The sequence below is a fragment of the Peromyscus californicus genome, unplaced genomic scaffold (assembly GCF_007827085.1).
Source record: "Peromyscus californicus insignis strain IS unplaced genomic scaffold, ASM782708v3 Scaffold_13__1_contigs__length_99412109, whole genome shotgun sequence".
Lineage (NCBI taxonomy): Eukaryota > Metazoa > Chordata > Mammalia > Rodentia > Cricetidae > Peromyscus > Peromyscus californicus.
In genome coordinates this window covers 25,017,676-25,035,661 of record NW_026294424.1, presented here as the reverse complement: position 1 = coordinate 25,035,661, position 17,986 = coordinate 25,017,676, and the positions used below count along the sequence as shown (strand labels likewise).

The 17,986-nt window shown below is 55.3% G+C and overlaps 2 protein-coding genes across 11 annotated transcripts in view; both read right to left on the bottom strand.

Annotated features, from left to right (window-relative positions):
• Positions 1-5,721: 5,721 nt before the first annotated feature.
• Positions 5,722-14,905, bottom strand: Otx1 (orthodenticle homeobox 1). 2 transcript variants are annotated; one of them, XM_052734722.1, is made up of 6 exons: positions 13,728-14,905; positions 13,236-13,588; positions 12,079-12,147; positions 10,314-10,519; positions 9,284-9,435; positions 5,722-7,959 (listed from the first exon to the last, which is right to left on the bottom strand). In XM_052734722.1, exons 4-6 carry the CDS (start codon positions 10,408-10,410, stop codon positions 7,141-7,143), a joined length of 1,068 nt encoding a protein of 355 aa, XP_052590682.1. In that variant the 5' UTR covers positions 10,411-10,519; positions 12,079-12,147; positions 13,236-13,588; positions 13,728-14,905; the 3' UTR covers positions 5,722-7,140. The 2 variants fall into 2 exon arrangements, with proteins under 2 accessions (XP_052590682.1, XP_052590681.1); XM_052734721.1 differs by lacking the exons at positions 13,236-13,588; positions 13,728-14,905 and adding an exon at positions 12,504-12,703.
• Positions 14,906-16,808: 1,903 nt separating this feature from the next.
• Positions 16,809-17,986, bottom strand: part of Ehbp1 (EH domain binding protein 1) — a 288,954-nt gene continuing 287,776 nt past the window's right edge. For all 9 annotated transcript variants that reach the window (XM_052734711.1, XM_052734717.1, XM_052734718.1 and 6 more), the window contains one exon: positions 16,809-17,827. In XM_052734711.1, coding sequence (XP_052590671.1) covers positions 17,737-17,827 — 91 coding nt within the window. In that variant the 3' untranslated portion in view covers positions 16,809-17,736. The remainder of the gene's footprint in view (positions 17,828-17,986) is intronic.

Below are 17,986 nucleotides of genomic sequence, written 5' to 3'. Positions count from 1 at the left end.
GACCAAAGGGAACTTGGGAAAGGAAAGGGCCCACCTGGTCTACAGGTCACAGGCCATCATAAGGGGAAGCCAAAGCAGGACCTCAGGGCAGGAACCTCAGCAGAAAGCTTGGAGGAAGGCTACTTCCTGGCCCACACATTCTGGTTCGCTCACCTTTTAACAGCCCAGGACCACCTGTCCAGGAATGGGACCATCCACAGGGGGCTGAGCCCTTCTATATCAATTAGCAATAAGAAAATGCCCCTCAGACCTTCTCACAGGCTATTCCAATGGAGGCAATCCTCAAATGAGGTTCCCTCTTCACAGGTATCTAACTAATAAAACAAGCACAATAAACAAATAAAAGGAGTTCGAATTGATCTGATTCTCAAATTATATGATGTGCCTTCTTTGAATGAATGTTTGCTGAAATATTACAAAATAAAATGGCATCTCCCAGAGCAAAGACCTGAGCTCTGATAGTGAGTACCAAGGCCTGCTTGCTACATACCACTATATAACCTTGAGTAAGTAGCTAAGTCACCCGAGTCTCACCTATCACCACTTCTCAAGCTTTAAGCAGATTAAACAAAACAATATATGTGAATAAGAGTGTGTAGGCCAAAGCATGGGAAGCTCCACAGCTTACTGTAAACACTATTTCCTGCAAACAGATAAATAGCTTTTTAAACCCGCCCCCTGCCCCCAGTGCCAAGAATGAACTCAGGGCTTTACAGATTTGTACCACTGAGCTACATTCTCAGACCTTTATTTAAAGTATCAAAACAAAAAGTAAAACTTTAAATGTACAACAATAAAATGAAACCTATGTTAGCTCCCTCAGCCTTAACAACTAAGACTTAAATGACGATTTTGTTCATTTGTCCTTAATCCCACCCCCAACTTAGATTCAGGGTCTTCCTATGTAGCCCAGGCTGGCTCCAAACTCACAGCAATCCTCCTGGTTCAGCCTCTCAAGTGCTGGGGTCAGGCATTTACTTGTACTAAGCCCACTTACCCTCTCCCTCTCTTCCCCAACTGTTTTAGAGCCAAGTCCTTGGTGCAGTCACAAGGAAGGAGAGAAGACCCTAAGTTCATCAACACCCTAAGTTCTAAAGCCCTGAGGTCTCTTCAGAGGATGTAGGAGAATGAGTACAGAATCAAAAAGAGAGGGTTAGGCTAGAAATATTCGGTCACCAGCACTGAAATCAAGATCCAAGCCACCCCTGAATGGCATCAAATATAAACAGGGGAACAGTATCTTCTGCTGCCCTTCATTAAGGACACAACCAGACAAAGTGCCACCAAGAAATGCTATGAGTTTACAAAAGCCTGGAGAGTTTTTATCTCTTTCAAGTATTTCTCTCCCTTAAAAGATATACAGTTACTAAAGTATTTAACCAAATACCTAAAACATAGATGTATTTTATTTAACATCAAGTTTAAATACTGACATTGTAACCAACTGCAAGTCTACTTTTCAAAGCATTTGTTAAAAACTTGTAACACCATGTATATTTCATTATTTTTTAAAGTGTCAAAATCTGTTTTATAATTTCTTTCATATGTATATTTCACAGGAAAAATTTAAAATAAATTTTAAAAAGAAAATACGATCCCTATTTGAAATAACTGTGACAGATGATGGTATATCTTAGAAACATTCGGAGCTTCAAACACACATAAGAATATTTGTACACTAAAAATATTTTATAAGCTCTTTAGACACCACGCTGTGGAATCAGAGACCGTTTACTCTTACATTTTAGTTTTTACCCCCAAGTATCAAAATTAGTTATGATTTATTTATATTCCACTTCAATCCCTCCAAAAATTTGGACTCAAGTTCCTTAAATCATAATTTTATAATCTACTTTAAAAGAATTTCTAAAAATTCCAAATAGTTTTCATAAGCAGCTCAATAAAGATTAACCTTTTTAAAAAGGTATTTGTGACCTGGGAATGTGTAATGCAGTATTATCTCTTTGATATTGGTCACCAAAAAGAGGTACACTTTTTTAGAAACAATAGATTTTCAATAGTTCTATACTGATGCTTCATCATTGATTAAAGGGAGCCCAAATCTACTTGAACTGCAAGTCTCATTGGAACACTTCTAACAACGTTCAGGATCTTCCATGGCTCAAGCAATAGACAAGAAACACAGGTGTGCAGTCTTGTATATTACAGCAGCACTCAACTCAGTTTTCAGAGCAACATTCACTTTTTTTTCTCTTCAGGAAACAAAAGTAGATGTGTTTAAAAGCAGTCTGAAGTCGGGCTGTCCTGTGTGACTGCCATTTCACTGAGATGACCCGACGACCGGAGAGGACCGGAGCACTGCTGGCCGCGGTTCTGCTCCCGAGCTTCCAAGCACTGCCCTGATGTGTTTTAAGTAAAACCCAACTCTTATTTTTAAAAGCACAATTAAAGAAAACACTGGATCAAAATGGAATGTGTCTCTCCTACACCACACACACACACACACACACACACACACACACACACACACACACACCCCACACACACACCAATGTTTCTTTTCAGATACCAGTAACTATCAACACAATGATTAAAAGGCATAATTGCTTCCTCAAGAACTATCTATTAAAAACAGGCAAGGAACTCTGGTTTTCAGACCCCCCCAACATTTATCTAAACACATTGTTTCTCTAAGATAACTGAAGTAACTTCCTATTGTCGAATAAGAAATTCATTATTATGCAATATTATTGAAGTTGGTGGTGATTTTTATTATTGTTGATCTTGAGACTTTTCATTTTCATATGAAATGCTGAAATTTATGAAGGAAGGGAGGCAAAGTGTGAAAAACACAGAATCACTTGTAACTTTTCTAAGTTTTTTCTTTCTTTCCGGGGGCCATGGGAGGGATTTTTCTTTTTGAGGTAGGGTCTTCTGCAGCCCAGGCAGATTTTTAATTTACTATGTAGCTGAGGTTGGTCCTGAACTCCCGATCTTCCTGTGTCCTCCTGCCTGCTCCTGAGAGCTGTGCTTACAGGTTTGTGTCACCACAGCCGGCTAATTAGAGAACTTCATAAAGATATGTCACTGCTATTCTTAAATCAATCCTACATCAAAAGTCAAGTAATTCTCTGGTCTTGAATGGTAATCATACAGATTCTCTTTACCAATAACGTATATATTAGCTACAGTTATATATCAGATACGTTTTATTTCCACATCTTTAAACACAACCTTGTCACCAGACATCCTTGCTTGACATCATTAGCATTATAATTAATTCTTCCAGTTAGTAATGAATTTATCTTTTATTTTTAAAATTGAAAGAAATCACAACAGCTGTGGAAGCGGCTGTTTCCCACAAATCACATGGTGCATGTGTTGGGGGGGGCAGTAATTTTTCTTTTAAACAAAAACTTGGTGTTTCGGTTTGGTTCAGTTTTGGTCTCTGGATTACAGCAGGCGTGAATCTGCTGACACTCATTAAGGTTTTCACCCGTTTTATTCTCTCAATCAGATCCCCCCCGGTTTGCTCTAAGGATTTTGTCAAAACAAACAAACAGACAAACAGACAAACACGCGCCCGCACACACCGACAATTCAGAAAACCCGCGTTTTCCCCAAACCCTCGGTACCAGTACCGAGTGCCAGAGAAGCGCTCCCACGAGCCCTGGGCTTCAACAAATTAACTCTCTGGGCTTCAACAAATTAACGCCGCAGTGCTCCGGAGAGAGTCCGGCCCAGGCGGCCTCCGGGCTGGCCCACCTGTCCCCCGCAAGCCCCGCACGCCGGCCCGCCGGCCCGCGTCCGTCCCAGGGCAGGCCTTTGCGGCCCGCAGTGCGAGCGGGCGGCCAGGCGCGGGCTGCGAACCGAGCGCCCGGAGATTTCGTTGAGCTCCCTGCAGACGTCCTCCCGCGGCTGGGGCGCCGAGGCCGCTCGGTCCCAGCTCGTGTGGCCAGGCTCCGGTCCAGACACACTTCAGGCTTCCCGAGACGGGTGACCCCAGGACGCTGCCCAACCCGCGCCCGCGAACAGGTGGCGGCCGCCCCGGAGGGCCCGCGCGCGTCCGCGCCGCCCTGTGCCCCGGCGCGCGCCCCGGCCCCGCGCCCGGGCCCCGCGCCCGGGCTCCTCGGCCGCCCCCCCGGGCTCCCGCCCTCCCCGGCTCCCGCCCCAGGCCCCGGGGAGAAGCACGTGCCCGCTGCTCCGCGAAGCCTCGTGCTGCAGGCGGGAACCGAGCGAGCGAGCGCCCGCCCGGGGAGCCCAGGCCTCGGTCTCCACCGACGCTCCCACCCACCTCGGCCCCCGGTGGGAAGTTCGCGAACCGCCCCGGCCAGCCTGGGGCGAAACCCAGGCCCGGGGGGGGGGGGGGTGTCGGGTACCCCGCCCCAGAGGCTACGGCAGGCCGGTCTCCTGGCTCAGTTCCCCCCATCTCCCCCCCGGGGCCTCTGGGGCGGCGGCTGCGCCCGGGCCGCCCGGGGCGGGAGCTGAGGGGCGGCCGGGGCGGCCTCCCCAGCCCGCAGCCGGGGCCTCCAGCCCCGCTTCCCGCGAACGTGCGGGGCCCGGCCGCCAGGGGCCTGCGCGCACCAGGCGGGCCGGGCGGGGCGCCCCGGGCCCTGTCCGCAGCGGCCGCGCGGCCAGAGGCTGGCCCTCCGCCCGCCCTGGGACGCTCTGCTGGAGAGGCTGGGCCTGAGGCGGGCCGCCCGGCCCCAGGCGGGCCACGCTGGGGAAGGCTTCCCCTCAGCCCCGGCTCGAAGGCCTGCCACCTGGCCGGCGCGACCCCCGGCCTCACACCAGGCTCACGAAATAGGAGGAAGGGGGGACGCGGCCGACTCCGCGGGCAACTTTTCGTTGTCTCCTCGTTTCCTCCCGCCCGTGGGCTCGGCTTCTGGGCCTCACACTCGGGAGCCGTCAGAAGAGTTGGGCAGGTGTGGGCCCTGGGTTTTCTCGGGCGGCCGACGTTATTAACACACTTTCCCTCCCGTTTAGCCCCCCAGCCTTGGCGGGGAGGAAGGGTGACACTGACAAGCCCTGGTCTCCCCCAGACGGAAGGCCAGCTGCCCTCCACTCAGGGCTGCAGGCCCGGCGTCTTCCTCCTCCGAGGAAGTGCCACTCGTGTTGGTCCATTTGTGTTTAGAGGTTCTAAAGAACCTCTGGGGAAGATAGTTTGGTGACTGGACCACTTGTGGTGCGAACGAATGGTTTAGAAGGACTAAGGTGGTTAGTGAGCACGTGGTTGGAGTCTAGGACCCCACAGCCGCCGTGAAGCCACCCGGGACGGCTCGGCCGAAAGGACGCTTCTCGGCTGCCAACGTGCAGGACACAGATTTTTTTTTTTCGTTTTGTTTTCCTTTTTGGCTCGGCTCAGGGAGCCTTACAGCGGTATCCTTTCCCGCCTCCCGACCCTCTTCCCCTCCCCCTCCTCTTCTTTCTGGTGCAAGCAATTAGGGTGAAGAAATCGGTGCCAGGCTTCTGCCTCTGAAGAGAAAGGAGCTGTTTCTGGGATTGAGTCCTGACACCTGTGTCTGTCCTAGATGGCGAGGAGGTGCGGGGGTCAAAACCTTGGAGGGGGAGAGGCTGGGCTGCTGCCGCCGAATGTGGGGGGGAGAACACGCCCTAAAAGAACGTTTTGGGGGACTCTTGCTAGGACTTCCCGCCTTATTCTTCAGCCTCCAGCTTCGCGCAGGGTTAGTAACAGCTTTCCTCCCTCTTAGTCCCCCGAGACCGAGACCCGAAGCTGGAATGAGAAGAGCAACGCGGACAAACGGTTCCTTAATTTGCTTTTATTTTCGGGAAATAATGTAGATAAAGAGGAAGAGGAGACGGACCGCCTTACATCTCAACAAGTAATTTGTGATCTTCACATCGGACAAATCAAATTTACAAATTACTCTCCCACCTACTGGACCAAGCGGCCAGAACCAAAACGGATAGATACACAGGTGCCCTCCGCAGATTTCGGAGAGTGAAGGGTCACTAAAAACTCACTAAACAGACAGGGGTGTTTAAAGAGAGGGACACCCACAGAGGCACTGGACCTGGGACTCCGGGGTCGGTCTGCTTTCCACAGTGTTATAATTTCACCTCTTTTGTTGGTTTCTAAGCCGAAACTTTGATTCTGTGCTTAGGGCGGTGAAGGGCTCCGTCCTGCGCCCGGTCTAGTCTAGCCCCCGCCCCGTACCCCGACTTAGCTGTTTCCTTCACTTCTGATCCTCCAGCGCCCAGCTTCCTGGAACCAAGCGGGTTTCTTTAATAAATACACAAAGGGAGATGTGAAGAGGGGCAGGAGAGCTTGTAACAACTGAAAAATAAGAACCGCCATCGTTTGAGAAAGAGGAACGGGAACAAAGGGGAAATATTTTTTTGCTTTTGTTATATATATGTGTATATATATATATGTGATGTATATATTTTAAAGTTCTGTTTCCTGGACGCTAAAACAAGAGAGATGCTCAGTTCAACCAACAGCAACTAAAAAGTTTAAGTGGTCCCTGGAACGGACCCGACTATGTACAGCATTCCCGCCGGGGCGGAAGCTTGAATCAGTCCAGCGCAGGGCAGGGATGGAGGCTGGGCACCCTCCTCCCGAGGGCCTGGCTCAGCGCTCACCACTGGGGAGGTGGGGCTGCTGGGAGCTCTGGCCTGCAGATGGGGAGCTGGATCGAGGGCAGCTGAAGGGGAGGCAGTCTGCTAGGAGAAACAGTGGTGGGTTTGATTTGGAGGAGTGTGTATGGGCGCACTCCAAACGGTAGATAATACGCCAGTTAGTGACTTCATGTCCAGAAAGAATAAATAAAACTGTTGAGCTCAAAACAGAGAGGGTCAGAGCGAAGAGCCTGAGAAGGCTCCAGGTGCATAAAAGCTGTCCAGAAAGACTTGAAGGGGGGACGCACGAGTTGGGAGGGAGGGCACACTGCCATCTCGTGAAGAAACCGAGGGCCAAGCGGAAGCACCGGGCCCCACCTCCAAGGGGGAGAGGGGTCTACACCCTACCCCCCAAGCAAGTGGCACAGAGATGGGAGCGGCACTGCAGGCAATGGACATCTTGGGGGGGTGAAAATTCAGTTTTGGAAAAGCCAAGGCAAAGGCGAGCGGTGCAGCAGCAGCAGCAGCAGCAGCAGCGTGGGGACCACGGAGGGCGCAGGTAGTTGGTTTCTTCTCCACTCCCTCTCACTCCTGGGCTCACAAGACCTGGAACCGCCAAGAGGCTTGGTCCTTATAGTCCAGACAGTCGGGAGAGTTGAAGTTGAGTTTCCAGGCCGAGGAAGCAGCGGCAGCGGCGGGCTCCTTGTAATCCAAGCAGTCGGCAGAGTTGAAGGCGAGCCCAGAGCCTCCGTAGCCTTGGTGGTGGTGGTGGTGGTGATGGTGGTGGTGGTGGCCGGAAGACTGACTCAGTGGGTGGTGTGCGTGCGGGTGGTGGTGGTGATGGCCCGCCATGGAGGAGGGTGCCATGGGGCTCAGCTGGTGCGGGTGGTGATGCGAGTGCATGGGCGCTAGGTAGGAGCTGCAGTCCACCCCGCCAAAGTAAGAGGAGGAGGGCGCGGGGTAGCCCTGGCCGTAGCTTCCACCCTGGCCATAGGACATGGGGTAGGAGGCCGCCGCAGTGGCGGCACCTGCGGCTACCGAGCGCTGCATACACGAGGCGTTGCTTGGCGCGCCCAGGGGCTCTGGCACCGACACGGATGCGGGCGCCGAGCCTGGCGAGATGGAGGCCGGACTCCAGATGGACGAAGCAGTAGGCGTACTCAGGGAGGACGCGGCTGCCACCGGGTTTCCCCCCAGGCCCGCGGCCGCAGCAGCCGCGGGGTTGGCGGAGGCACTGGACGCCGAACTCGACGAAGAGGCAGAGCTAGACACGGCCGGCGGCGTGAACTGGCCGCTGCTCTCCGAGCCCGAGCTCTCGCGCACCGGAGACGACTTCTTCTTGACCGGCCGGCTTTTCGTTCCGTTCCCGCTCTGCTGCTGCTGGCGGCACTTGGCGCGGCGGTTCTTGAACCAGACCTGCAGGGAGCGCGGGGAAGGAGAGGGGATCAGGGGGCTGGCTGGCGCAGCTCAGTGCTCCTCCGCCCCTCGGACGCACACCCCGCCCAGGATCTTGGGGACCTCTCAATCCCAGCCCTACCCCTCCCAGTCTCCGGCCTTGCCAGACCCTGTCCCCTCCCCCGCACGTGCTAGGTCCCCGGCTCTGGCGCCCTCCCCCATCCTGCTGCGCAAAGCCCCCAGTCAGCCTCCTCCGCAGGAGGGATGCGCACCTCCCCAAGCCCAGCGCAACTCTGCCCGAGGGCGGAACGTTTGCGTCTGTCCAGCCAGAAGTTCAGCCATCTCTAAGCTGCTGCGGTTGGCTGCTTCCCCGCAGCCCCGTTTTAGTTTGAAGGCCCTGTTTTCCTTGAACAGAGCTCAGGAAACAGCGGAGAGGTACAGAACATCGGAGTGTAGGGCAGTCACCAAGTCTGGGGCCCGAGGGGTTTCACCGAGTCGGCTCCTGGAGACTGGAGTTGGGCAGGGCAAATGTTTGGGTGGGAACAGAAGCAAGGCTGGAGGCTGGACCGGAGCAGTACTCCAGGACCCGGGCTTCTCGGGAAGGAAGCCTGGGTGAGATTTCCTTGGGCCTTTTGGCTCCAGGTGGGGTACCAAATGGAAGGGTAAGTCATAAATTCTCACTCCTTTTGGACGGGGCCCGGACACGGGGGCATTCCCAGTCCCTTCGCGAGCCTTCGGGGAAAGAAGTCGAGACAAAAGACCCTCGAGGAAGAGTCAGGCTAACTCCGAACTCTATGTTCTCAACCGTTGCATCTTAGAAACGGTGAAGCCAGCATCTGGATTTTACACTGGAAGAAACTCCTAACCAGACCGACTCCACCCCGCGGAGCACACTCCGAGGCAGACAGCGCTAGACTGCAGCCAAGTTCCATCTTGCACTTTTAGAATCCTCAGGACGCAGGGCAAGGGTACGAGAGACAAGAGCCGAAGCAGAGCTAAGGCTCAGTAGGAAACCGCCAAGTTCTGTGGTAGCCAAGAAGCAGGGGCCATTATCTAACCTTCTGAGAAAGTTACATCCGGGGAACACGGTTGGCTTCCCCAAAATTCCAAAAACAGACTTTCAACATCGCAAGCGCCCTGGGGACCAGGGCTAGCTAGATATTGGGCTCAAAGCCATTACTTTTTAATGTCACCCCTTCTAGCTGACTGAAGCTCAGCGCTAGGGGGAGTTGCAGAGGGGCTGTCCAGTCCGTGAATGGGCCCCAACACCAGACCGCCCAAGCCAGATCTTCCCCGGCCGGTCCTAGCGCCCCCAGCCTGACTCTAGAGCCCCAGAATCCCGCACCTGGACTCTGGACTCAGGCAGGTTGATCTTGAGCGCCACCTCTTCCCGCATGAAGATGTCTGGGTAGCGAGTCTTTGCGAAAAGCGCCTCCAGCACGTCCAGCTGTGAGCGCGTGAAGGTGGTGCGTTCCCGTCGCTGCTTCCGGGGAGTGGCTGTGGGGACATGCAAGGGCGCCTGCCGTCAGCGGGGGGTCACGAGGACTGGCACTAGCGGCCACTTGCAGGTCCTCGGGCAGGTCCAGAACCCCGCCGTGGAAGGGAAAGGCCGACCTCCACCAACGCAAACGTCCCTGGCCACAGGTGGGACAGAGTGGGTGCATTCTACCAGAAGCTGCAGTCTGAAACATCAGGGCCTGCGGCCTCCGTGCCTCTCAGAGATTACCAACCAAGCCATTCCCCGCTGCTCATCTCCCTAAGCCCACACACTTCTGGCTGTGAGGTAGGAAGTAGAACAGAGCTAGGCAGAAACAGGACCTGGGCACACTTTCCAAGAGAAGAAATTCAAGCAAAGAAGTAGGATCTACAAAAGAAACTCGGGTTCAGCTGGAGTCATCCACCACCGCGGGAGAGTTGGGCAGGCCGCTGGTCTCGAGGGCACTCTATCTGACTGGGGAGAAAGAGTTCTGCTCTCAAGGCAGCTAGACATAAGGGAAATTTGGCTATTTACGTTAGGGCCTAGCGAGTCCAGATTCCTCATGAAATGTTGGGGCCAGAGGGGTATTTAAAAAAAAAAAAGGGGGACCGGAGGGAAGGAAATAAATCGTTGGACAACATGCTCCCTCTAGCAGGTGGGACCACCACAAGAGCCAGGATGCAGGCATCACAACCTCCGAAGTTGTAGGTTGCAGTTTCTAAGCTGCCCGACCAGACCTTGACTCAAACCTGTGAGCCTGTACCAGATCTAGGCAACAGGCGGGAAGGTAATGGTTTTCCTGGGCCTGTTTGGGGACAGTGTGGGCTCAAACGTTCAAGGATGGAATCCCCCAATGTTTGAGGAGGCGTGGGGGTAGGGACCGAGGGCCACTGCTCACCAGGATAGCCCACAGAGGGGTGCAGGAGGTCCATGGCAGGGCCAGCTAGGCCCAGCCCGTTCATGCCGTACGGGGGTTGTTTGAGGTAAGACATCATGCTAACAGCCGGGTGGAGGCGCCCCGACGGATCCAGGGGGCCTGAGGCCAGGAGCAGTTCAGGGCTCCCACTTCGAAGTCCTTCAAGCTGTTGCTTCTGGGGGCCTGGCCTAAGGAGACAGGAGACACATGGAAACCGTCACCCGCAGTCACTCTGGCTTTCAGTTCCTATAATCCTCGCATGGGGAGGGGGCGCAGGCTAGGAACTTCACAGGGTAGCAACCCAAGACATTTCTCCTCCAAGCTCAGCAAGCACACAGCTTCTTAGAAAACTTTCCCCACCTCCTTCCTTCCTCTTTTAGGGCTTGACAAGGGCCAAAGACACTCCTCGAGTGTCAACAGGAAAGAAAACTTAAAAGCGCGATCGGGCCTAGGAGGTGAGAGCCGGGACCAGCGAGGGTGCAAAATTCCCAAGTGTAGTCAATTTTTTTTTTAGTGCTGCGGAAGCAATTTGCTGAAGCAAATGTTCACTTGGCGCCGGGACGGCAGGCCGTACAGAGCGTACGGGGTTATTTCGTTTACGTTTCAAATGTTTCTGAAAAGGGACAGAACCGCTGGCACCACAGAGGCCCAAGAAGTTGGCCTTGGATGGCGGAGGGAGGGAGGCGACTGCCCACTTTGGACACACCATTCCTTCAGAGAGCTCCAGGGCTGCTCCCTCCGCCCGGGCCAGCAACCACCACCCTGGCTGACCTCGCTGGGCCCCTGACGCTAAGGGATGGGTGAACCCGGATCTCACGGCACCTCCAGGGCAGATGCGGCCCAGGCCCGGCTGAGGTGGCAAGAAGACGCCAAAGGCGCCCCAGTAGAAGTGGCAGTTTCAAGAGGCCGCCCAAGGTCAGGGGTGCCTCAGAGGCGGTCACCGGCCCTCCTAAGCCGGCGCAGGCCGGGCCTTCTTTCTACCAGAGTCCTACCAGGGTCTGATCAAGGATGACCAACCCAGCCGCCCCAAGAGTGCTGGCGATTTCAGGAGCCGGAGCACCGGGGTCGCGGGGGCTCCTCGCCGGCCGGCCGGCCTCTGCACCCGGTGGAGGGCAGGGAACTAGGCCTCAAGTCGGAAAGCTCACGCACACCCGAGCCGGGAGCGCCAGGTTCGGCCGCAGACCCTGCCAGCCCCTGGCGCTCTTCTCCAGCCGAAGGAGGGCTTCTGGGGGGGTAGGCCTGGGACCCGAGAGGGGCTTCGAGCTGCACCCCGCTTTGCCAGGAGCCCAGGGCGGGGAACTCAGGGGGAAACGGAGGACTTCAGCAGCTTTCCCATCCCAACTCCAGCCCCCGCTTCGGTCCCTCGGGGACCCGCGGCCTGGACTAAGGGAAGCCAGCGGGCACAGAAGGCGGAGGCTCCGACCACAGGGGAAACAGTTGGGGCACCCGGGCCGGAGGGCCACGGGCCACCAGGCACGGGGGGTCCGCGACGGTGCGGCGTGAGTTTTCCACTACTTTCATCTAACTTAGCACCCCAGCTCCGCGGCTTCGGAGGAGGCGGGGGAGGGGGCGCCCGGCTCAGCAGCGGCCTAGGGTCCGCGGCGCAGCCCCGGGGTGCCCGGCCTCGCGCCCCCAGCCCCGCCCACCCGCGGGGGACCTGGGGAGCCGGGGTCGATTCGAGGAAGGAGAGGCGAGGCGAGCGGCCGCCGACCCGGGGTGGCGCGCGGCCCCGCGGCTCCCCCCTTACCTGCCCTCCGCTGCCGGGGCTGTTCACCATCTACCTCGCGCCCTCAGCCAGACCCTCGGGGCAGCCAACCTGCAAAACAGAGCCGCACAGGTGTTACCCCGGCGGCGGGTCTGGGACCCCCGGGTTTCTCCTCTCCCCAACTTCCCTCTTCCCGTCCCCTGCTTCTTTTCCAGGAGCTTTGTGCGTGTCCTTCCAGGTTTCACTTTATTGCACAAATACTTTGTTTGCAAAGTCCCACATGCTTTTCCTCCCAAGACCTGGCCTCAACCGGGACCGGGGGGCGGGAGGGCGGGGGGGGGGTTCGAGGGACAGAGTTAGGAGGTGGCTCGCGGTGGCCGCTGCACTCCCGGTGCAACATGGAGGCGGTAGGGACCGAAGAAATGCTGCAGAGTCACTTGGCAAACTAAATAAATCAAGCAATTTACCTTGTCGGAGTGGCTTGTCTTGCTCGGTTGTTTAGGTGATTGGAAATGTAGCCTGATGAAGATTGATCACCTTTCTACTGCCCTCCCCGGGTATGTGAACGCGAGGCAAGTGCGTAACGGGGCTCGGCCGCCAATAGGGGGCCTCGAGCGGGCTGAGTGACAGAGCGCCGGGCAATGGCAGCGCGAGCCGGGGTTACCTCCGCGCGCCCCCGCCCTCCCCCGCCCCCCTCCCCCGCCCTCCCCGCGCGCCGGCCCCGCCTCGGTCGCGCGCTAACTCGGGGGCTCGGGTGGCAAATTCCGCTCAGAGCGAGTCGAGGAGGGTGAAGGCAGCGCCGGAGTCGCGGGAGCAGAGGGGGCCCCGGGTCCCGAGGCCCGCCTGGGGGCCCCCGCCCTCCCCTCGCCTGGGCCGCGCTACGGAGGAGTGGCAGAAAGGTGCTGGATAACCGGTTCTGGCTGGCGCGCGCGCCGCCGGGCTTCGCAGCCGGGGTGTGGGCGCCAGGCTTCCCGGGCGGCGGACTTGAGGCTCGCCGGCCCCTGGCTCTCCTTGGGGCGCCCTGGGACCCGGCGCCTCCTCCCTCCGCGCCCCCCCCCCCCCACCTGCGGGCGGCTCGTGCGGGCGCGGGCAGCTGAGCCGAGCTCGGGGGAGCCGTTTGGGGCACGCCGGGCACTCCGCGGCGCCCCGGGACTCCCGCGCCCAGGGCCAGCACCCGCAGGGGAGGCGCCGCCACTTACCAGCTGCTCCGCGTCTCTCGGGGCTCCCGGTCCCCACCAAAGGTGTTCGCAAGTCCTAAAGCGTCTTCCGAGCTGTTGGAACTCAGACCCCTCCCCCCTCCCCCCACATTTTACTTCTTAGGCATGAGGTTTTTTGATCGAAAACTTTCTTTTTCACACTCGATCTGTCCTTCCGCGTCTCCACCTACCAGGGACAGTCTGGTGGAAAATGTGGCCACAGACCCCGACCCCTCACTTCATTTCCTACCACATTACGGCAGGAGCCTCCTGGAAACCGTTTCCCTGGATTGTTCGTACTGGAAGACCCCAGTTCCCAGCCGAATAAACTTGCTAAGGACGTCTACCTGTGTGGACTTTCCAAAGCGAGAGAAAAAACTATTTTCGGCCCAACCCCGAGCAAGGCAATTCTTTTAAATGGCATCTCCACTGAAAACAGGGAACCACATCTCCGCCCTTTCCTAGTCTTTTCTCCTCATCTTCTCCCAGTCTCACCCCAACAGGCGGGTGAAAAGTTTGAGCCAGAGTATGTGCGTGGGTGAGTTCGGGAGCCGCCGAGAGCACGGTAGACCGGAGCACCCCGATGCCCAGGCCGCGCGGTCCGCACCGTTCGCTGACCGGGCGCGGGGCGACCAGAAGGAAGGGGGAGCCCGCGGAGTGAAAAGGGGCCGCGACTGCCGCTCATCAAAGTGCTTCTCCCCTCCCCCAAGCGACACTTTTCTTTGGAGTCCGAATAAAATACGGTAACAGAATATGATGGAGGGCACACTGTTTCCTTAACTGCTTCTCAAAGGACCGAGAGATCTTCTTAGGACCTTTAATAAGGCTTTGGTCGGTTCTTTTGTTGATCTCTCAAAATCAACTCCTTCTAATTGAAGTTGGAGCTGAAAGCGAGCTAATGTTCAAAGAAAGTGGCCGCCAGACTAACGAAATTACATTTTTTTGAACGATGAGGGAACATCTAATCAAAGGGGCAGGGAAGGAGGGGTGTGAGCGGGGGGACCGCGGAGGAGAAAAGGAGGTTTTACAAGATCCTTCTCTGGTTCACAAAAGTCAGCGACACGGGCGCTTCTCTCCAGAACAAAGACACCGCGGCCCATTCACAAAAGCGAGAGAAAGAGAAAGCAGAATAAAAGAACAAGAGGAAAGGGGGGAAATGAGAGGGAGAGAGATAAAACCTGCAGGCGGAAAAGAAGCAGCGCAGAGCACAGCGCGGGCCCGAGCGAGCACACACCTTAGGCTCCCGGGTCCCCACCAGGAGTATCCCCAAAGGCGGGCGGTCAGCCTGAGAGCTACGGGGACCGTGCTGAGGTTTAAAGAAAGAAACGAAATACACTCCTGCCCCCTGTTCCGGGGAATGGCGCGGGCTAGGGCGCACTAGTTTGGCGGGCACGAAAATGTCGAGGTCCTGGGGTGTGCACTGGCCGCATCCCTGTCCCGGCCTCCCGGCTGAGAGCCTGGGTTGGCCCTCTGGGGCCCTGGGCTCACGCTCTGGCTCGCTGGTACTCTGGCCTCCGCAGGGCGGGTTCGTTGGCTGTCGCAGAACCTAGCCTGGGTCAGGTTGACGAAGTGGGGCTGCTGTGCGCATTGGAATGTGCCTGCGCAGTCCCCAAGGCCCACCGCGTGGGAGCCGGTTGCTGTGGGTTCCTGATGCTGTCCCCCTCCATTCTCGGGCAAGTGGGAGACATCGAGTGGCAAGGACCCCCCCCCCCCTCCCATGAGAGTATTTATCTAATCCCAAATTGCAGGCGAATTTCCTTAATGCTCATCCTGTAAAACCTTGGGATTAAGGAAAAAGGAGAGGTGGAGGGGGTGGGGGGGAGGGGAGAGAGAGAGAGAGAGAGAGAGAGAGAGAGAGAGAGAGAGAGAGAGAGAGAGAGAGAGAGAGAGAGAGAGAGAGAGGAGAGAGAGAGAGAGGGAGGTGGAGAGAGGAGAGAACAGAGCAGAAGAAGGAGAGTAAGATCAAGATGAAAGTTTTTTGAATTCGGCGCAGAGGATTGTGGCAGCCTTTGCTAGCCAAATGTCCGGGTCCAGGACGCTGGTCCAGAAGCTTCGACGGTTCCCTCAAAGGGTTGTTGTGCAGCCAGGGCCAAGTAGGGACGGCGTTGGAGGAAGAGGGACACTGCCTCAGTCTAAGGCCCAGCAGCCAGGAGCGGGCCCCAAGCCTGGATGCGGCATCCCAGTGACCTGGTGCCCACCGCAGAGTGGCGGGGCTGGAGAGACACTTGGGGGGGGGGGGGGAGAAAGTTCCGCACCCGCTCGCTCGCCACAAACGCTCCGGTCGCCGCGCCCCCGACCCTTTGTCTCTTCACACCGAGCGGGTTTTCAGGGTCTCCGTCCGGTGGCGGGCTGGGTGCTGGCCTGCCTTAGGGAGCCCGCCACCGGGCACCGTGCGGAGCTTCAGCAACGCGACTCCCCGGCTGCGGCCCGATCCCGCGGTCCCAGTCCGTGCTCCGCCGCCGCTGAGGGGCGTTCGGGCGCTGCGGAGAAGGGAAACCCCGCGAGGCTGGGAACCAGGCGGGAGGGGCCCCCAATCGCAAGCAAATCCAGGACTAGGGGAGTTTTGTCACCTCGTAGATCTGGGGCGGCATGGGGGAAGGGGAAAACGCCTTCCTGACAGGCCCCTGGAAAAGGGACGGATTCTCGAATCCACCCCGAAGGGAGCCCCAGGATGCTCCGGGCGGTGGATTTCCGAGAGCCGGTTTACCTGCGTACATTGGATAGGATTCTGAATGTCCCCAGAGAGCAGCAACTTGCCGCTCTGCTTTCTCATAAAGAGGACAAAGACCCGATTTCACTTAGTTCTAGTAACTTTTCACCAGAAAGAGAAGGAAACAGAATTCTTTGCCATCAAGGAATTCTGTGCAAGTTTTTACCTTTTTGCAAGATGAGTAATTGGAAATGGCAGCATACTTTTCGAGTGAAATGAAAGCCTGAATGTGTGTGTGTGTGTGTGTGTGTGTGTGTGTGTGTGTGTGTGTGTGTGAGAGAGAGAGAGAGAGAGAGAGAGAGAGAGAGAGAGAGAGAGAGAGAGAGACAGAGACAGAGAGACAGAGACAGAGAGAGAGAGAGGAAGAGAGAGGGGCTAAAGTGAATGCCAGTGTTTCCCGTAAGTTTCAGGACTTGTTGAAGGGGCTTTCTTTGTTCGAACACCCAGTGTAGAGGAGCCCATTTTTACTGGCCGTATAGAAATTGTTACATCTCTCTTTCTTCCATCTGCACAACCCCTCCCCCAACCACAGTGCTCTCCCTTTCATTTCAGGACCCACAGACTTGCCGGTTATGGTGGGACACAGTTCTACACGCTTGGAAATTCATCATGATGCGTCCCCCCTCCCAGTGGTGTGGATTCACAAATTTCCTGGACTCTTTCAGAGAGATGACCCTTTCCAAAGGACAGGATAGTTTTTACTCCCTGAGAATGTGACTAATGACTTTGCAATTTGCATCCTATATGAGTGAAGTTCCTCTGGACCTGTGTCAGTTCCAAACAGTCCAGTGTCCTGTGCTGGATTTCACATGGAAAGTCTTACTGATACACAAAGTTTTCATTGCAAGGAAAAAAAATTAGCAGGGTTTAAGGTAAGAAAGTTTCTGCTTTTATTGAAAATTTATATATGACTCAGTATTATAATAAATAAACATAACCATTTTCACAAAACACAGTGCTATGCTAGAGATGTAATTGGAGATTTACTTGTAGTGCCAAGACAGACTTTTATCAATACAGAAATAAATATTAACAGCATTCTTGAGCCAATGTTGAGCCCCAACAAAAAGTAGGAACCAAGCAAGATGTAATAAATAATTATTCAGATTAAAAGATGGCGCGTCGTCGTCAGATGATACAACTGCCTTTGTAAACTGCTGCACATCTATCAGAGTCGTTGTTCTCACAGTGCACCATTCAAACCACAAGGTTTACCTCAGGCTACCTTAAAGGGCCATCCTCTGAGAGCAGGGAGGAACTTTATTATCCTTATGCGAAACGCACACAACTGCAGAAAGCCTCACTGGCAATGGAACACAGTTTCACCAATACACAGACTACGATCTAACTATGAGATTCAGGTAACAGTGTTACATAGGGCAGGACTGGAAACAAATCATTCATGACATTTTCTTACTCCCTGTGCCCCCCACCCACGGTCCTTATGCTATTACCAACAGTACTACAACAAACAGCTTCAGGTTTTCGTCGTCCGTCCCACACGGAAGGGGAGTGAAGAGAGAGGCCTTTCCCCTTTGGACAGCTTCTTGAGCATCTCCATCACTGATCACTCACAAGGTGTCTGTGCAGATCTACTTCACATGGTTGCAAAAATGATTTCATGATTAACTCACAAAGAATCCTTAAAGCTATCTGGAGTTCGGCATATTATCTGGAGAGGAGGAAAAGGGGGTGGTGATCCAGAAGTACAATCCAGTCAAACAAAATGTTAAAAAGTTTTCAATCAACCAGTCTGTCTGTCCCTGGCCCGGGGACCTAGATCCGGTCCGCAGGCTACTGAAGAGCACACTTCTCCTCCTTCTTGGCCATCTTGCCTTTGTTTTGTTCCAGAGTTCGCTCCAAATGCTCATCTTCTTCTTCTGCCCTGGATGTTAGACAAACAGGAAAGATAGAATTATATTTCCTCCTTTAGTGGGGAGCAGCAATACCCCCCAAACAGGCTATCTGGATCCCCGGCGGCAATGGGGGGGGGCACAAAGGCACCTGTCCACCCAGATCCCCGAAATGAACTTTGTATAAACTT